Below are 20987 nucleotides of genomic sequence, written 5' to 3' on the forward strand. Positions count from 1 at the left end.
AGCATTTATAGGTTTAATTTTTAAAAATAAAAATAAAATGGTTACCAAATAGGGTTTTTGTATTCAACGGTTTTGTAGTTTTAAAATTTTCATGAGTTAAAAACTTAAACTTAGGTTGGTTTTACAATTTTCACATGATTTTATATGGATATGTCCAAGGATTAAAATATTGATGAGGATATTGAGATTTCAATTTTACGAAAATTATTATCAAACTAAGTTATAGGTGGTGTTAGTAGTATTTCTATTCATATTTGATTAAATAGCTGATATTTTTATATTTTATGAGTATTTATATTGAACCTTTCAATTTATAGATATACATAATTGGATATATCATTCTCAACTTTTGATTTCATCAAATAAATTTAGATAAATTTTTGCAATCTTAATCTTACAATTTAAAAATCCTTGCAGCTTTATTTCTTAGAACAAAACTAACAAGATACCAAATTATTAGACACCGAATTATGTGAAATTGTAGCCATGTTAGTACTTCACTTCTAATATTAAAGAGGTTATCTTATGTGTTCGATAAATGATAAATTATGAAACGTAATGATATAAAAATGAATATTTTGCAAAAAATTGGCATTAGAACTAAGGTATTTGTTTTAAATGGTAAATTGCTTAAAATATTTCAAGTGTAGCAAAATGTCACATTTTGTTATATTTGAAAAAAAGTTGACTCATTTTCTTTATTTGGAAACAACCTGAATAACTAAGGTGTCATTTGTAACCATTTGATTTTTCGTTTTTATTTTTAAAAATTATGCCTATAGACACTACTTCCACCTCCAAATTTCTTCATTTTTTACCTACATTTTACCAATGATTTAAAAAACTAAGCCAAATTTTAAAAAATTAAAAAATTAGTTTTTAAAAACTTGTTTTTGATTTTAGAATTTGGCTAAGAATTCAACCATTCTACTTGAAAAAGATATAAATTATTATAAGAAATGAGAAGAAAATAGATTTAATTTTAAAAACTAAATATAAAAAAGGAAATGATACCAAATGGGCCTTAAATAGAAATTTATGTTTTTTTTTTTTTTTTTTTTTAAAAATTCATTCATGTTGGAAAATTTTGATTTTTTGGTAAGACAATAAGACAAGACCAATAATTTCATTGTAATAAAAAGGGGAAAAAAAATCTTCAATTCACCAAAATCAGAACACCACCGCCTCATTATAAACCAGAGACACCCATTCTCTTTCCGCCGAGCTCCGTCGCTCCCAAATTTCCCGACGAAATCGCAGAGGAAGAATTGCAAAGTGACGGGACCCTCGCCGTTGCCTCGATTTTCAATAAACCTTCTCTAATTCTTTTCTGCAAATAATATGAGTGGCGACGGGAAAAGCAGCGCGGTATTCGGCGATCCACAGAGTCAGTACCATTACGGTACATTTCAAGGTGTTGCAAACTATTATTCTTCTGCCCCACAGGCACAACCCCAATCTTTCGTCGGTTTCCCTCAGCCGGTTACGCCGTCCGGAGTTTCTGGTCACCATCCTTGTTACCATGGACATTTGGGTTACCAAGCCGTTCCTGGTAAATAGTTCCACTTGTCGATGTTCTCTTTATCATGTTCATGAATTTGGAGGATTTCGTTATGGTGTGATTTTTTGTAGATTGATTAGGAATTCATAATCTAAAGATCAATATCGTGGTTCCTCCTGGGAGTCCGTGCATAATTTTTGCTTAAATATTATTGTTTGAAGGGCATATACGAATTGTTTGCTCTATTTGGGGATTGGCGATTTTGCTAATGATCATGACCGTTTTGCTTTTTAATTTCTTTGCACATATTAGTATCCATTGGTTTGATAACTATTAAATGTGTCTATGGTGTTCATTATGGTTTATAATTGATTTGCTTTATCTGTTGTTTCGGCTGAGTTATTGATTCACTGGTAAGAATATATTGATAATATCCCGATGTTTACTTTGAATATTTCCTTCGAGTAATGTCTAGGGACGTGAGAAAAAGGTTGAAAATTATGTTCGGGATTAATGGGGACTTCTTTCTAGATTGCCAATTGGGACTGTTGACATAATTTGCCTAAGTAAGAAACACAGTCGGAGGTGAAGTCGAATGCTTCAATAGATAACTTATTCAACTAACGACAAGCTAGCCAACTATTGGATGAGATTTTAATCCTGAGTTTCTGCCTAGCACGGGGTCATAACAATTTCTTGGGTATCAAGAAACATTTTTTATTGCTTGATGATGTGCAAGAGAGAAAGGAGGAGAGTGTTAGGTATCTGACTCCTGCACTTAGTAAAACCCAACACAACTAGGACAAAGAACAGAGCTTGCTCTGATGTAGATATATTGATATAGGAAAAAAAGGTAGTAATGCCAGTACAAATGGAAAATAAAACAGTATGTGATCCACAATCAATGACTTAGATCAATGTAGAAAGAAATGAAAGAAAACAAAGATACCCAGCCAATTCGAGAAGGCTGTCAGTCTCTCATTCCAAAAGCTGCTACAACCTTTACAAAAAACGTCCTCTCCTTTGCAATCTTCCTCATTTAGTTATATACACCATGGTGGTCTCCTCCTCACGGTTATTTCCCCATTCCACTATTATTCCCTCCTTCATTTAGGATCCTATGCACAATTCCTCTTCTACCATTTCTCTTATATGTATTAATAATTGGGGGTCTAACAATACCACCCGCCTCAAATTGCACCTTGTCCTCAAGGTGGAGATTGGGGAATTGTTCTGATATCAAATGTACTGCTTCCCATGTAGCCTCACTCTCCGGTAGGCTCTTCCACTTCACTAACCATTCCTTTATGGCCAACTTCCCATTCCAACGTACCCCAATAATAGTTTCAGGCAACACTGCAACTGAAATTCTTCTGTTAAGGTAAGGTTGGGGGATGGTGTTGAATCCGAGTGCTCTGTCCCAACTTCTTTTTCATCTGAAAACATGGAAGACATTGTGTATGCTAGCCTTCGGAGGAAGGTCTATTTTGTAAGCTACCATCCCAATCTTTTCTAAAATTTTATAAGGTCCATAATACTTGGGAGCTAATTTCTCACACCTCTTTCTTACTAATAATTTCTGTTAGTACATACGTAGCTTTAGAAAAACCTCCTCCCCTACTTCAAAACGTAGCTCTCATCGATGGAGATCTACTTGTTTCTTCATGCAATTTTGAGCCACAACTAATTGTTCCTTCAAAGCACTTAGGGTTGCATCTCTAGCCATCAATTGTTGTTCCACCATATCATTAGTTGTTTTCTTCTCACCACAAGATAACAAAAGGGGTGGCTTCCTTCCAAAAACAGCTTGGTACAGAGTGATTTTGATCGAGGTGTGAAAGGTGGTGTTGTACCATATTTCAACCCATGGGATCCACTTGCTCCATTTTGAGGGTTGCTCATTGCAAAAACATCGTAAGTAGGTCTCAAGACATCTATTAACTTTTTCAGTTTGTTCATCAGTTTGGGGATGGAATGAGGTGCTTCTTTTTAAGATAGTGCCCATCATGGAAAACAGTTCCTTCCAAAAATGATTGAGGAAGATTGTCTCTATATGTGATTATTGATTTAGGTACCCCATGATACTTGATCACCTCTTGGATGAATATCTCAGCCACTTGTTTTGCTGAAAATGGATGTTTCAATCTAATGAAATGGGCATACTTGCTTAGTCGATCCACAACTATCATAATGGAATTGTATCCTTCGGATGTAAGCAACCCTTTTATAGAATCCATTGTCAAATCATCCTATATATGTTCTGGAATTGGTAGTGGTTGTAGCAGGCCTGTCCGATTCAAAGCTTTTGTTTTATTCTGCTGACATATCTCACATTGTTCAACATATCTTTTCACATTTGACTTCATACATTGCCAAAAAAATTCCTCTGACATTCTCTTGTATGTTCGAAGGAACTCTGAGTGACCTGCTAGGATAGAGTTATGAAAAGTATGTAGGAGTGAAGGGATGGAGGTTGATTTCTTGGAGATCACCAACCTTCCTTTATATGATAATCTCCCATGCTCCCATTGATACTTCGACTTTGCCAGGATCTTATTTTAGTATAGCAATAATCTTATGCAATTCTTCATCTTCCTTTACCTTTTTTAAGACCATTTCCACCTCTAACAATGCTGGAGAAGTCGTCATGAACATTTCTACCTCGAGTGGTAAATGGGTAGTGCATCCGCAGCCTTATTTTGCAGTCCAGGTTGATATAATATCTCAAAATTGTAGCCCATCAATTTTGTCAACCATCTTTGGAATTGTGGTTGTACCTCCCTTTGTTCCAATAAGAATTTCAATGCCTTTTAATCCGAGATAATAGTAAACTTATTTCCTAAGAGGTAATGGCGCCATTTCTGCACGGCCAAACCCACAACCATTAGTTCAGTTCGTAAATCGATTTCTCTTAAGCTCGGGCAGATAACTTCTTATTGAAGTAAGCTATTGGTCTAAAGTCCTGACTTAACATGACTCCCAACCCAAATCCGGACGCATCAGTCTCGGTCACAAATGGAAGAGAACAATCAGGTAGAGCTAATATCGAGATTGTCCTCATTGCCCCTTTCAAGTCCTCAAAAGCTTGAGTAGCTTGCTCATTCCAACAAAATCCGTTCTTTTGAAGAAGCTTAGTTAAAAGAAGTTGCAATTTGTCTATAATTTTGGACAAATCTTCTATAGTATCCTGTGAGACCAAGAAATCCCATTAGCTCTGTGACATTCTTTGGTTGAGGCCATTGGATCATAGCTCGTACCTTTTCATCGTCAGCCTCCACGCCCTCTTGAGATACCCAATGTCCTAAGTACTGGATTCGGGTTTGACAGGATGAACATTTCTTCTTATTAGCAAACAATCTGTGATCTCACAAGACATTAAAAACGACGGTCAAATGTGTTCCGTGAGTTGAAATGTCAGGACTATAAATTAGAATATCATCAAAGAATACTAACACAAACCTTCGTAGAAAAGGTCGGCATATGCGATTCATCAAAGATTGGAAGGTGGATGGGGTGTTGGTTAATCCGAAATGCATTACCAGATATTCATAATGTCCTTCATGAGTTCAAAAGTTGTTTTTACCACATCTTTCTCGTTCATTTTAATTTGATGGTACCCTGATTTAGATCCAATTTGAAGTAAACCACGGAGCCATGGAGTTCGTCGAGCAACTCTTCTATAACCGGGATGGGAAATTTGTCTGCTATTGTAATTTGATTCAGTTTTCTATAATCTACACAAGATCTCCATCTCCCACCTTTTTTCTTGACCAACAATAAGGGACTCGAGTAAGGACTTTTGCTCGGTCTAATAATTCTTGCTTGTAACATTTCTTCCACAAGCCGTTCAATCTCTTCTTTTTTATGGTGATGGTGACCATATTTATATGGTCTGACATTAACCAAAGTCCGTCCTTCTTGTGTTCTAATATGATGATCAATGGTGTGCTTTGAAGGAAGTTCAGTGGGCCTTTTAAAGATGTCTTCATTCTCCTGGAGCAACGTTTGAATCATAACCGATAATATTTCCTCTTGTTTATTCTCCCCGTCTGCCTGATGTCCTACATCATCATTGATTTCTAGATTCTGAAAATCAATTAGGAATCCCTAATCCTTTTCTTCCCATTCCTTAGCCAAGACTTTTAAAGAAATTTCCGTTCTAGTCAAATATGGGTCTCCCTATAACATCACCATCCTTTCCCCGTCTTTGAAACATTTTTTCAGAGAAGGCCAATCAACTCTCATGAACCCCATGGTAAATAACCATTGCATTCCCAAAACCGCGTCCATTTTTCCTAATTCAACCGGGGAAGGAAATCGGCTATAACCATTAATTCTTGTAGCTTGAGTACCACTACCTTATAGATTCCATTCCCTTTTACTGCTACCCCGTTATCAATGACAATTCCGTACTCTCTAGTTTTTGTGACCAGTAGTTTTAGCTCATTGATCAATTTTTGATTGAAAAATTGTGGGTTGCTCCACAATCAATCAGTACAACCACTTCTTTCCCCTCGATCGTTCCCTTCAATTTCATCGTTCCTTGGTTTGGAACTCCCATCATTGAACGTAAGGAAATTTATGCATCTTCCACCATCTCAATCGACTTCAACTTCAACATCTCCTCTATTTCGATTTCTTCCATTTCTTTTTCTTTGAATTCCTCGTCTTCATTTGTAATGAATAACATAAGTTCCCGATTCTTCCTTACCTTACAACAACGGCCTTCCAAATATTTATCATTGCAATGGAAGCACAGTTGCTTCTCCAAGCATATTCACTGTCCGACAATCGCTTTATCGGCAGATCCTTCTTCATAAAACTCCCCCTGATTGGAATTGAGATTTTTCTTGTCGCTCCCATATTCGACCCTTTAGGGCTAATTTTTGCTGTAGACGAATTTGTCTTGTTCACGCTTTGGGCTTGGGCTTCACCTTTCGAAGGCCAATAATTCCTAAGTCGCTCAGAGCCAACTTAAGGGTTATGTTACAGTTGTTAACCAATTGGACTTCTCTCATACATTCATCTAGGCCCATAGGATGTCTGCTAATGACCTCGACCTGCAGAGAGGGTTTGAGCCCATTCAAAAACACATCGGTCTGGACATTCTCTACCATCTTTGACAATGCGTCACGAATTGCTTCACGTAATCTGCATAACTCCCCTTTTGTTTGATTTGGAGCAGCCTGGCCCCCAAACTTCCTTTGCCCGTCGGTTGATAACGCTCAAACATCTGCTTCTTCAATGTCTCCCAAGTTGATATTGGACGCCGATTGTGGCTCCATAAAAACCAGTCGACCTCGTCAGGAGCGAAGCTTACTATTGCCACCTTCACTTATTCAGCATCGTTCAACTCATGTATCTAGAAATAGTGCTCAACCCTATACACCTAGGACTCGGGATTTTCCTCGAGAAGATCGGCATTTCCAGGCATTTATATTTACTCATATCTGATCCCCCATTCCTTGACTCTGGTCTAAATCCACTTCATCCATCTTCTCCTTCATCTTAAGCCAAGATCCATCTCTCGCGCCAGACTCACTATTTTTTCGGATCGAACTACTCTCCTTAACTTCTTCGGTGAGTTTTTCTATATTTTTACAAAGGCCTCATAACATATCCTTCATACCAGAAATCTCTTTCTCGTTTGCCTTCATTCTTTCCTCCATTTGCTTCTGCACCATCTGCCTTGTTCGCCTCAGGTTTTATGGCTCTGATACAACTATGTTAGGTATCTGACTCCTGTACTCAGTAAAACCCAACAAAACTAGGAAAAAGAACGTGCTCTGATGTAGATATATTGATTATGATATAGGAAAAAAGGGTAGCAATGTCAGTACAATTGGAAAATAGAACAGTACGTGATCCACAAACAATGACTTAGATCAATGTAGAAAGAAATGAAAAAAAACAAAGATACCCAGCCAATTTGAGAGAGCTGTCAGGCTCTCCTTCCAAAAGCTGCTTCAGCCAACATCCTCCCCCTCGCAATCTTCCTCATTCAGTTTTATACACCATGGTGGTCTCCTCCCTACGTTATTTCGCCATTCCACTATTATTCCCTCCTTCATTTAGGATCCTAGGCATAATTCCTCTTCTACTCTTTCTCTTACATGTATTAATAATTGGGGGTCTAACAGAGAGAGATTGAGAATGCTACCCTCTTTGTCATGGTCATTGCAAAAAGAAATTTTCTGATAGACTTGAATTTAATAGAACTATTGCAGAACTCTCTAATTTAAAAATATTAAAATTACCTCTACCATCTAGCTTCGAAAACCTGAGTGCTTTCTTATCTAAAAATGGTTCGGACTTAATTGTTTTAATGGTCTGTTTCATTCTACATCTTAATTCGTCCATATTATGGATAGCATGAAATTGTTCCGAGAATTTGGAGAAGGGTGGCCTCTTGAGCATGCATAATTGCTTATTTTCTGTGTCTAAGGTGTCTAGGGAAGTGTTATAAGAGATAGGGAAGAGAGTCTAAGGAGATTTTTGAAGGTTTGTCCTTGGATGGTGGCTCGCATCTAATTAATTGGAAGGCAGTGTATCTTCAGCTGGATGTTACTAGAGCCATTTAATGTGATGATTGTTAGAGAGAGTGGAAGAGCCTTTTTAATTGAGGAAATAATTGTAGGAAAATTGTGTTTTTGTTTCCTTCTCATGTAGCACTTTGCATAAGGTCTTTTGGAATTATTCTCTTTACATGGTTGGTGCCAATGGTTGGTACTAACCACTTAATCTTCTTTGGAACCACCGTGATTTCAAAAGCCTTGTGGTCATCACCCCAACGAGATTACAACACTGTTGAAATGCCTTGAATCTGTTTGCTGGCGCCTTGAATCTGTTTATATAGAGTAGGGCGCTATATAAACTCTCTAATTCTAGAGGCGCCATTTTTTATGTAATTTTGGAAAATATTCTCTCAAATAATATTGTTCTCCCTCTGCCCGTGGACGTAGCTAACACACTGCTAGTGAACCACATATATCTGTGTGTTGATCTTCCCTACTTTATGTTCTCTTTTTGTGTTCTTTAATTGTCGATTTCGCAACAAGCACAGACATACCAAACTCGTTTTTAAAGGTTTGCTTAGAATGTGTTTATCATGATTTCGTGAAAGAAATCATCGTGGTATTTCTTTGAAGACTGTAGTTGCGTAATGCTCCCAAAGATTGTAATTTGTAGTTGTGCAATGCTCCCAATTTAAACAGCGTATAAATTACCACATCCAATTTTATCTTTGGTACAACTGACTACCGAGATTAAATCATGTAACAACTCCTGTTCACCTCAAAAGTGAAAGAGATATCACTTGCTAGATATTTCTATCTTGATGTTTTGCTAGTGAGATGTAGCACCCAGCACCTTGCCCATTGCAAGTATTCACCAAATCAGTGACGATAAGATTCTGTAATTCAGTTGCTTAATATTATTGTGGGGCGTTGAAAGTTGAATGCTTGGAACATTTTCAATCATTTTATTTAAAGGTAGACCCATTAGCCAGCATTCAACTTCCGTTTGAAAAGTGGCAGTTATGGACCGTGTTTTGGCATGTCAATTAGGCAGGATGTCTATCGTGTCACCTAATGATTTTGTTAGCTCATGTAAACTCTTTGCAAGCGTCCATTTTAACCTGTGGGCAAATTCCATATGTAAAGTGATAGTTATGGACTGTGTTATGAACTTGTGAATATGGTTGAGGCATGTCAATTAGAAAGGATGTCTGCTCAATAATCTATTTCTTATGCTTCCAGGAAGCGATGCACACTGCATGATTTGGTTTGCTTATGTTAAAACTATGCAAGCATCTACTTTTAATCCTAACGAAATAACTTTTGAAAAGACAAAAAAATTTAAGGAAAGTTACCTTTTTAGTCCTCAAGTGTTTTTTAAAACAGGTGCATTTGGTCTCTAAGGTTTCAATTTGGCCAATTTAGTCACTTAGTTTTGAAGAGTACCTTTAAAAGCTCCTATTATTATTTTCTACATTAATTATATATTTGTACTATTATTTTGAATACTAAAAATGACATTTTAAACTAAAAGAATGAAAATTAGTTTCTCATTCATCTCTCTACTTTCCTCCGTCCACCATCCTTTCTTCATCTTCTTCTCTCACAACGAGAGCATTCCGTTCTTGAGGAACAATGGGCATCCCCACCTGGAAAACAAACAGTAGAGTCAGGCGAAGGACCTAACACTTTTGTAACCTCTTTCTACACGTCATCGATATCAACAATTACCTTCACTAACTCCAACAATTCCTTCTTCTCCCTCATTGTGGCGGTCCAAAAATTTTTTATGGTGAGAAAGTAGGTATTACCATATCTTAGTTTTGATTTGAAGAGAGTGGGACTCAAGGCAGTTGACAGAAGGCGAAGATCGAGGGTGGAAAGAGGCGTCATCGGATCAGAGGGGTCTTGAGTTGAGAAGAGTTCATGTATATCAATCGAACCAAATAAGGCCTCCAGGTCTGAATCCATTGGACGTTGAAAGAAGCAGTCACCTAAAATTTGAATAATTGTGGTGCCGGAACTGGCTGCTGGAGCCTGAATGACATTTCGAAAACTGGGATGCAGATTGTGGAAAGTTAGATGCAGACTCAAGGAGAAAGGACTTGTCGGTTCAGATCAAAATGATGTGTCGTATTTAGGGGATGGAAGAATAGAAGAGGAAGATGAAGAAGGATGGTTGGTGGAGGGAGGAGAGTAGAGAGAGGAGTGGGAAACTGTTTTTTATTGTTTCAATTTAAAAATATCATTTTCAGTAGTTAAAATAGTCATAAAAATATATAATTAAGGTAGAAACTAACGATAAAGAGATTTTAAACCTATCCTTCAAAGCTCAGGACTAAATTGACCAAATTGAAATCTTAGGGACAAAATGCACATATAATAAAAAATTTAAGGACTAAAAAGATTTTTTTTTCCACCATGCATGTGTTAATTGTGGCTTATAGGTTGATGAATTTTATTTTTTATGCAGTTATGCTCAATGGTAGGGATGCCTTTATCTATCATCCGCTTTAATGCTTTTATTTCTTGTAGTTCAAGGTTATGCTATTATTGAGAGAAGACCTTTTGAAGAAGCCCGTCTTCCTTGCTGTGGCATTGGGATGGGCTGGTTCTTGTAAGTTAATATTTGTGACTCCCCATCTCTCTACACGCATTCCCTACATCTCGATGCTTAAGAAAAATAATTGTTTTTCCAGGTTTATGATTGGTTTCTTTCTTGGTGGCATTCCCTGGTATGTTGGAGCTTTTATCGTACTCTTTGTACGGGTGGATTACAGAGAGAAGCCCGGATATGTTGCATGTGCAATTGCTGTAAGTAGCTATCGTACGAATATGATTTATCATAGACTACCCTTGAAAGTATGATTCCTCACCTATCTTCAATAATGATAATAATGATAATAATGATAATGATAATGATACTCCAAGTGGTTCTTAAAATGATGAAGATTTGGGATGTTTTGAGACCTTCTCTATAGTATTAGGTTCAAGGAAAATTGGTCAACTGTTTTTTCTTAGAGTTGATCCAAGAATTAGTGGAAGTGGGCAATGAGCATATAAGTGAGGAGTTGAGCATCCAACACTTTGCTTCAAGTTAATAAAGACAAATATCAATTTATACTCCTAAATTTTAGGTATTGTATCAATTTAAACCTTGAATTTTGTATCAATTTAGACGTTGAACTTTTGTAGATGTATCAATTTATAGCCTCTATTACATTCCGTTAGAAAAAACTTGGTGTGGAACTTATAATTCAATTAAACCCCTACACTTTTATAAATGAATCAATTTAGACTCTTAGACAAAATTTCCTTTGAAAGTCGTCCATGTATTTATTCAAATCATCAATTTTATTAAACCAATATTTGAAGAAGTTTACACGCATTTGAGAATTAATGCATGAATGATTTTAAAGGAAATCATAATGAAGGGGCTAAAAAATTTAGGAGTTTAATTGATTCAAATTATAAATTTCATACGATATTGGTCAAACGAAATCTACATGAGAGTGTAAATTGTTACACTTATGAAAGTTCAAGGTTTAAGATGATACAATTATATTAGTTCAGGATTTTAATGGATACAACTTCCAACCAAAGAGTTAAGAGGTCATGGGTTCAATCCATAGTAGTCACCTACATAGGATTTAATATTCTACGAGTTTCTTTGACACCAAAATGGTGTAGGGTTAGGTGGGTTGTCCCGTGAGATTAGTCGAAGTGCGCGTAAGCTGATTCCAGACATTTACGGATATAAAAAAAAATTAATACAACTTCCAAAATTTAGGGGTATAATGATATAAATTATATTTGCCCAATTAAATAATAATGAAAAACCTGAAAATGGACCCAAATTTTATCCTGAGCTCCAAGTTTTAGGCTCCCTTTCTACCTGCTGTTTCCTTTTCTTGGACTTGATTGTGTGGTGTAGGATGATATAATTTCCACCTACTAATTTTGAAATTGTGCTTCATTTTTGCTTGCTCAGTCAGTTCTTGCCGTCATTGCTATAACATTTGGTATCACCAACGGAGTTGAGCCCTGGTGAAGGAGACATATGCAGAACAGTTTGGCCTACCATGTCGACCCCCTGCATCGACGAAAACAACTGGTGGGATACTGTAATTAGCTTTGAAATTGTTATTCTTTCAGTGTCTATTTGTCAACTTATTGGTTTCCTTTACCATATACTGAAATCTTCCTGACTTGCCATATATGAAATGAAATGTTAATAGATTGAAGAAGAAATTATTAGCATTATTGGAAGGTTTTTTCTTCCCTCTCCCCTAGGAGTGTTTGTATGTTGGGTTGGGTTGGGTTGAAGAACTTTTTGGACCCAACCCAATTATTCGGGTTGTTAATTTCTTCAACCCAAATAACCATTCTTAAAAGATTTGTTTCGGGTTGATCGAGTTATTTTGGTTCTAAAAGAAAATAAATTGTTAATATGTAAAAATTTGATTTAGTTATTTTCATATATTGAATTAAGATTAACAACTCAATTTCAATTTATATAATGAATATTTTTTTTCCAAAGTGCTAAAAAAATTGTTTTTAGGAGTTGTTGGAAAATAAATTATCCAAAAAAAAGATAAAATTTAAATAAATATATGTATATATGATTGTATCATAAGTAAAAAATATACATTGTAAAGTTACTAATAAGTTCGGGTTGGTTTGGGTCATTTTAGGTAAACCCATGAACCAATTCAATCCACACAAATTTCATTTATTTGAACCCAACCCAATCCAAATGAGTTGATATGGGTTGGGTTGGGTTGATTGGTTTTTTCGGGTCATCGGGTTTTTGAACACTCCTACCTCTCCCCTCCTTTTATTATAAATAGCTATAAGTGTCCGGGTCAGTTTGCACATATCTTGATCATTCTACAATCCCTTGATTCTAATATATTTGGTTGTCAAGGACCTATGTTTTGAACCTATTTCCTCTCAATAATGGCCAATAGACTTTATTTGGCCATCTACTCACATCAACTCAATTTATTATCATGCATTTTCATGGAAGTTGCAGGGAGAACTATTTTTTTTCAGTTATGTTTTCAATTCACGTACTTATGAAGTTTTGTTAACTGTTTTCTTTTAGGTTTTTACCTCAAAATTTATGTTACCATAGTCACTAAATTATTATTTTATTAATATATTTCAACATGTAAGCATGTTACATCATATATGAACATGTCAATGGAAGTTACTAATTTGTGAGTTGGTTTTGTTGTTTGAAGGTTTGAATTTTTTTTGTCAAGTAATATTGATATGGTTCAAATATGTTAATAAAATGGTATTGTAATAATTTATCAAATTATTATTATTGTTGTCAAGGTGATAATTGGTATGATCTTCTTTCTTCGAGGTCAAAGGTTCAATTTTCATCATTGAAATTGTTGTGCTAAAAAATAATAATAATAATAATAATTATTATTATTTGAAATGAATGATTTATTGAGTAATTGTCAACAGATTTTAATAATTTTTGTGTTGTAAATTTGTATTACGCTAAGGTTAAAATTGGAAATCAAAAGTGAACTTAGAAATGGCTTTGTTCTTTAGATAATTATTTTGTTTGTATATTATTTTTTCTTTCTAAAATTATATTTGTTCTTTTCCTATTCCTTTTGTTAAGTTTTCACTGTCATTCCTAAGTCAAATTTCAAAATCAAAATCGAGGTTATAAATACTATTTTTTAGTTCGCAAATTATGACTCAATAGTTTAAAATGTTTTCAATAGGTGAAATCGGTGAAAGTAAAGTTTGTAAATTTAAATTTTAAAAATAAAATAGTTATTAAATGAAGCATTGTAAAAGTTTAAGCTTAGTTTGTAGAAGACCATTCTTTGCAACAAGTTGACAACGACAGACTATTAAAAACTATGTTTGATCACATTTTCTTAAAAGTGTTTTTGTGCACATATTTGTTTTATTTTCTTTATGTACAAAATAATTTTACAAATAATAAATTATTGAAGGATGACTATTTAAACACTATGAATTAATAACTTCACATTTGTATTTAAAATACTATGACAATCGTTGGTCGTTAGTGAAGTAGTTACTGATGGCTGGCGGTAGCAATTGTTGGCAGCATTGAGATGGTGGTGAGATACAAGTTGTAAGGAGTGAGTTCCGTAAGACTAGATAACTGACTCACTCGCCTCCCAACGAGGGTCTTTAAAGTGAAGTCATTTTCTCAGCTAAGAAAGATAAATCTTCTTATTTTACGATAACTCAAGCAACAGTTTCATGAGTCCGTTAAGGACCAGTTGATTCTTGGGTCCCAATATTCCTCACATGAGCTTGAACCTTCATACCATGAATATATCAAAGGATTTGAATTTCATTATCGATTATGAAGTCAAGATCGTTGTCTTAATCATAGTTTCGATTTCTCTTTTAAACTTGATAAAGTTAGATTCTTGAAGTAAAAAACTACTTGGTATTACTGATTTCCAAATTAGTACTTTCTTAGTCGTAGGTGATTGCACAAAGAATGAGCGGCATTGTTTGATTGTCGACAACTGTCTACTTATAGTAGATAATGGACACTAGCACAATCATGATAGAAATAAAAGGTGGAAAGTTTGAGAGGTCAATTTCATAATATATGAAAATTTTGGGGGAAATTCACAATTTAACACTTAAAAAACTCTTTCGCTAAAATTTGATCTTAAGCGTTTCACCCAAAAATATCTTTTCGTCAGTCATTTTTTCAAAAGTGATTTTTAAATGTTTATCAAATATTACAAATCAGCTTATAATTTCTATAAAATATAAATAAAAAAACATTAAAATGTCAACTCCGATTCCTAAACACAGACTTAACAAAAGTTGGTGTCCTTCTTTGCCTACATCTTCAAGCTGCAACCTGACAAATTTTGAGATGTTATTAAACCATAGGTTGTGTCTAAGATTATTTTTACGAGTCTTACCGAAATAAATTAGGATTTTTTTAAATATAAAAAAATAAATCAAAATTTTATAATGCAGTAAAATTTGATTGTATATCATAATGTTTGTAAATGTAGTAACATTTTACTCACGGTGATATTTTATTAATATTTATAAATATTTTTAATAGTTTTATCATTTAAAATAATTTTTAATAAATTATAAATTAATTTTACAATATTTTTATTGAATAATCAATAAAAATTTAGATAAGCACATGTGAAACTGTGCCATCAATTAGTATTGTCGGTCTTTTTCTTTTTCATTTTTGTAAAAAAACATTATGTATGTCACCAACGGGATAAATAAACAGAGTTTACAATTATCATTATTAAATTACAAACATTGGTTTTATTCTTAGCATTTCTTTTTTCATAAAATTCAAAGAGTCGCTTTTGTGTCACAAGTTTCAGTTCTTGTATCAGTCTTGGTGCGTTTTTCTTTTCTTGGTTCAAGGTAATTTTTCACATATAAATTCGTTATTGACATGAAAAGTGCCAACCAACATTTCTGAAAAGTTAACAAAAATATCAATAAAATATTATTCATGTGAATTAATATTTTTGAAAAGGAGATATAAATGTATTTTAAAATAGTAAAAGCTTTGTCTATTAATTTAAATATGTTTTATGAATTTTTTATACTTAATATTTTCTCTAGACATATATCTATAGATATCGTCATTTTAATTATTAATATTTCATAAAGTTGAGACCTCAATATTTTCATAAACTTGATAAAATAGTTTGAGAATATAATATTATCGATAAAAAAAAAGGTGTATATACATTTTATCAACTATTTTTTTAAAAATACTTATTGGCACTAACAAACATTTGTTTTAAAAGACATGCTAGAAAAAATATTCAATGAATCTGTTCCAATGGTCCTTAATAACCACTAGATGTGGATTTGAAAATTTGAGAATATTTTTTCGTATAAGACACCTTATATAACACTACAAGAAAACACCACTTTTCCGACACGTGAAATTGCTGAAAGATAGTACAAAATGCGTTGGGAGATCAAGTCCCAACGACCAAATAGTCCTTGGGAGTTTGGTCGGGATATACCCATTGAGAGATCATCTCTTGATGCCCAAATACACACCGTTGGAAGTTAAGGATAATTCTCGACGCTTAGTATACAACATTAGAGACTCCTGACGAATGTATAAACGCTGTTGGGAGTTCTATGATCTCCCGACGATGCCAAGGCCGTCAGGAGTTTGATTCAGAAACTCAATTTTTGAAATTGAACTCTCGAGAATTTACCAGCCGTTGAGAGATAGTAGAACTTCTGATGCCCTTTTCGGAAAATAGTGCACTATCCAAGATTTTTAATTTTTTTTTATAATAAATTTTGATATGAAGAACCTAAAATCTAGAACATTATTAAAAAGATCAAATATATTTACATAAGGATCAAAACAAACAAACAAAATCGATAGTAGTATTCTTTATTATACAAAAGAAAGAAAAGTTGACAAGATAGTCTACAAAACAAATGTCTTGAGAAATACATAGAAGGAAGTGTGATGATATCTCAAAACGGCATCTTCAACAAGATTTCCAAACAACATCTCCAAAACAGTAGTTTACCTATAATTACATTAATTAGAGCACATTATTATATATATCAAGAAGAAATGTAAGAAGAACTCTCTCAACCCTGTTGGGTTGATGCCCTAAACTCACGTTGAGTCCTGTAGTTTGTAAACACATGTTTGAACAAATGTTTGTGATGTAATAATATGAGATATTTTATTCACTGTTGTCTATGAAACATGAGATGTTTTATTTGCTTTACCACAAACCAATAAACTAAGATCCCTGATTATCGTTGTAACTTACGCAAGTATGTGGAGATATACAAGTGGATCATGCCTTAATTGATAATCAAAATGGTCTGTAGTATATGAATATAGGAGGGAAACCTTATCTTGGTGACACTATGGATGCGATCCGCTTTGTAGATTGTTACAAGTGTTGTGTTGTGCTACAGATGGTCTGATCCTGATCATTCATATGGAGACATACGAGCAGAGGTGTCCTATAAAAAGGAGTTTGTATAAGATCGGACCACGAAGTGCATAGTCTCGTTATATAACGCCGTTCATGACAGAGACTTCACTTCACTAGGATGACTATAGGTAACATGACCTTAATTCTGAGTGAGTTGGGAACTCCTTCCTTTGAGGGCGATCTTTTGATCTGCATGGGTGCGAGTGGCTAGATTGTCGACTCAAACCTACCACTTTGAGGATTCCTTTGATTGGAGAGCTGGGAACTCAACTATATAAGGTGGAATTCACTCCTTTCCCGAAGCAAGGGTAAGTAGATAGATTACTCCCTTAAGGGCTGATTCTGGGGCTTGAACGATGTGGCGCCACACACCTTCTCATGGCTCAAAAGGTGTCCACTCATAGTAGGACTATGATGTATTGTTCATTAGAGGGATCAGTCATACTTAAGGAGTTAGATGTAACTACAGGGGCAAAACGGTAAAATGGCTTAGTTGTACTTACGAACATCTGTGAAGGGTTATCGTACTGTTGACTGGTTATATCCGATGGATACAGAAATATATCTGTGGTGAGAAGAGTGCAGTTATCGGTCTTGAAGGAACTCTTAACGAAGAGCATCCATGAGCATGTTCGGATCTTTCCGATTTCATTGTGACCGAAATACAACACATACATTCTAATAGATAGTTATGCAAATGAACACTAACTAACAACATGCTTTGATAAATAAAACACAAGGGAATGAGTTCTCATACTAGTTGAAGACTCTCTTCAAACGTCGAACTTAAAGCAGCGGAAGAAACTCTACACGAACACTATCGCCCAACAAAACAGTTGGCTGCGACAGCACGAACGTCTACACGAATGGCAGCAACACGAATAGTCACAACAAGTAAGAAATGGGGACGACACCACCAATTGGAGCTCTTGGTATTCTCGGAGTGAGAATCTAAAGTGTGATCTTTGGTGAATTTGGTAGAGGTAGGAGGAAAAGCTGATCGTGTAAACGATAAGCAAGTAGGAGAGAAAGGGCTATCGTATAGCAGGAATGCTTATAGTTTAAATAAAGCTACATGATCGTGTAGGTTTTACTAAGCAATCGTCTAGTAAAATGTATACGATCGTTTAGAAAACACGGCACGCTATGCGATCATTTAGGGAAAGGCGTGTGATCATTTAGATGCTGGTGTACGATCATTTAGACGATGAGACTCTATCGTATAGGCTCTCAAGCTAGGTGATCGTTTATGTTTTCACATCGATTGGAAATTTTCGAACCCTTTTACCAAATGAAACAAAATTTCATTTTATTTATTGATTACCATACCGAATGCAGCTGCTCCAACTAACGCATGATTGGGGAGAGTAATTCGGTCAATTATCTCATAATTAACCAATTTAATAATAAATAAATATAATCGTATTATATTCTTACCCTATAGTTTGATATCACATATCTACTATAGTAATTTCTCCTCCACTTGATATAAATCATATTTATATCTAATTTTCTCCAAAATAATGTATCTTATACATTTAGCCAATTATATCATATATAATTAACCAGTTCAATTACATCATATATAATCGAACTCCCTCTTATCAATTTGAACATTTCAAACTAACCCAAACACTGATTCTCGACTTTATCCAAGCTACCTAGGGAACCAAATGGACCTATGGCTCGAAGCTCTAATGGTACGTGAATAGTTGACCAAACTGTTTAGCCACGAGATCCACCATCCGTTAACTATCAAGCATTCCACTAAAGACCAACAACTAAACTCTTCTTACCAAAAATATATTTCTGTGTCCATCGGATATAACCAATCATGAGTACGATGACCCTTCACAGATGCTCGTAAGTACAGTTGGGCTAATTTACCATTTTACCCCTGTAGTTACATCTCACTCCTTAAGTACCACTGATTCCTCTAATGAACAATACAACATAGTCCAACTATCTGTGAACACCTCTCGAGCCAAGAGAAGGTGTGTGGCACCACATCGTTCAAGTCCTGGAATTAACCTTTAAGGGAACTATCTATCTACTTACCCCTGCCTAGGGGAATGAGTGAATTCCATCTTGTGTAGCTGAGTTCCTAGCTCCCAAATCAGACAAATCCCCAAAATGGTAGGTTTGAATTGGTGACCTAGCCACTCGCACCCATATAAATCATTAGACTGCCCTCAATGGAAAGAGTTTCCAACTCACTCAGAATGAGGTCATGTTACCTATGGTCATCCTAGTGAAGTGAAGTCTCTGTCATGAACGGTGTTATATAACGAGACGTTGACACTTCGTGGTCAGGTCTTATACAAACTCTTTGTATAGGACGCCCCTGCTCGCATGTCCCCCACACGAATGATCAGGATCAGATCATCTGTGACAAGTTACAACATTTGTGATCATTCCACAAAGCGGGCAACATCCATAACGTTACCAGGATAAGGTTTTCCTCCTATATTCATATACTACAGACTATTTTGGTTATCACTCAAGACATGATCCACTTGTATGTCACCACATACATGCTTAAGTTACATACAGATAACCAGGGATTTTATGTTTATTGGTTTGTGGTAAAGCAAATAAAATATACAATTGAGCAAAATCAAGATGTGAAGTAAATATCATATACTATACAACACAAGCATTCGTACAAACTGCTTACAAATTATAGGACACGAGACTTTAGGGCATAAACTCCAACAATCTCCCACTTGTTCGAAAGCGAAGTGGGGGTGTACATAAAACTAGTACAAAATAATAAACTAGGGCATAAAAGCCCAGTACAAGAAAATTGTGAGGAGAAATTACTATAGTAAATATGTGATATCAAACTATAGGGTAAGAATATAAGATGATTATATTAATTTATTATTAAATTGGTTAATTATGAGATAATTGACCGAATTACTCTCCTCAATCGTGCGTTAGTGGGAACAGCCACATTCGCTTATGGTAACCGATGAATAAAATGAAAATTTATTTCATTTGGAAAAAGGGTTCAAAAATTTGCAATCGGTGTGAAAATGTAAACGATCGCCTAGCTCGAGAAACTATACGATAGAGTCTCATCATCTAAACGATTGCACACCAGCGTCTAAATGATCACATGCCTTTCCCTAAACGATCGCTTAGCTTTCCTAAACGACCGCATAGCGTGCCACATTTTCTAAACGATCGTATACATTTTACTAGACGATCACTTAGTAAAACCTACACGATTGTGTAGTTTTGTCTAAACGATAAGCATCTCTGCTATACGATAGCCCTTTCTCTCCCACTTGCTTATCATCTATACGACCTACTTTTCCTCTTACTTCTACCAAATTCACCAAAGACCACACTTTGGATTCTCACTCCGCAAATACCAAGGGCTCCAACTGGTGGTGTCATCCCCGCTTCTTACTTATTCGTGACTGTTCATGTTGTTGCCGTTCATGTAGACATTCGTGCTGCCACAGCCAACTATTTTGTTGGGCGATAGTGTTCGTGTAGAGGTTCTTTCGCTGCTTTGAGTTCGACGTTTGAAGAGAGTCTTCAATTGGTATGAGAACTCATTCCCTTGTGTTTTATCAAAGCATGCCATTAATTAGTGTTAATTTGCATAACTATCTGTTAGAATGTATGTGTTGTATTTCGGTCACAATGAAATCGAAAAGATCCAAACGCGCTCATAGATGCTCTTCGTTAAGAGTTCCTTTAATTGGTATCAGAGCCAGGTTATGATATTCCAATTTCATTGTTGCAACGAATTACATATACATTCTTGGTGGGTGCATGTCTGCTCTGTTTAATTGTTAAATTGTTGTGGATGTGCGGATTAATGGAGTTTTCGGAGATGTTAGCCTCGGTTTGATTTAATTCTTTTACATTTTTGGTTGATTGTAAAGGCCTCTGCGTTTTTGGGCATTAATAATCGTTATTGAGTTTGTAATTCAAAGTCAGTTTGAGTCTTGAGTCGTTCGTGAA

The 20987-nt window shown here is 35.2% G+C and overlaps 1 protein-coding gene across 1 annotated transcript; it reads left to right on the top strand.

Annotated features, from left to right (window-relative positions):
* Positions 1-1089: 1089 nt before the first annotated feature.
* Positions 1090-12279, top strand: LOC120083705 (large ribosomal subunit protein eL20z-like). Its single transcript, XM_039039547.2, has 4 exons — positions 1090-1552; positions 10552-10633; positions 10716-10830; positions 12008-12279. The coding sequence occupies exons 1-4, from the start codon at positions 1342-1344 to the stop codon at positions 12065-12067; spliced, it is 468 nt and encodes a 155-aa protein (XP_038895475.1). The 5' UTR covers positions 1090-1341; the 3' UTR covers positions 12068-12279.
* The last annotated feature ends 8708 nt before the right edge of the window (positions 12280-20987 follow it).

This window comes from Benincasa hispida, chromosome 8 (genome assembly GCF_027475165.1).
Source record: "Benincasa hispida cultivar pf3 chromosome 8, pf3_genome.v1.1, whole genome shotgun sequence".
NCBI classification, from domain to species: domain Eukaryota; kingdom Viridiplantae; phylum Streptophyta; class Magnoliopsida; order Cucurbitales; family Cucurbitaceae; genus Benincasa; species Benincasa hispida.

What these genes read in the sequence shown, in the direction of transcription:
- LOC120083705 (XM_039039547.2), top strand. Translation starts at nt 1,342, where the DNA reads ATGAGTGGCGACGGGAAAAGCAGCGCGGTATTCGGCGATCCACAGAGT. An exon ending in ATTGGGATGGGCTGGTTCTT is followed by an intron (nt 10,634 to 10,715) that starts GTAAGTTAATAT and finishes TTGTTTTTCCAG; the next exon opens with GTTTATGATTGGTTTCTTTC. An exon ending in ATGTTGCATGTGCAATTGCT is followed by an intron (nt 10,831 to 12,007) that starts GTAAGTAGCTAT and finishes TTGCTTGCTCAG; the next exon opens with TCAGTTCTTGCCGTCATTGC.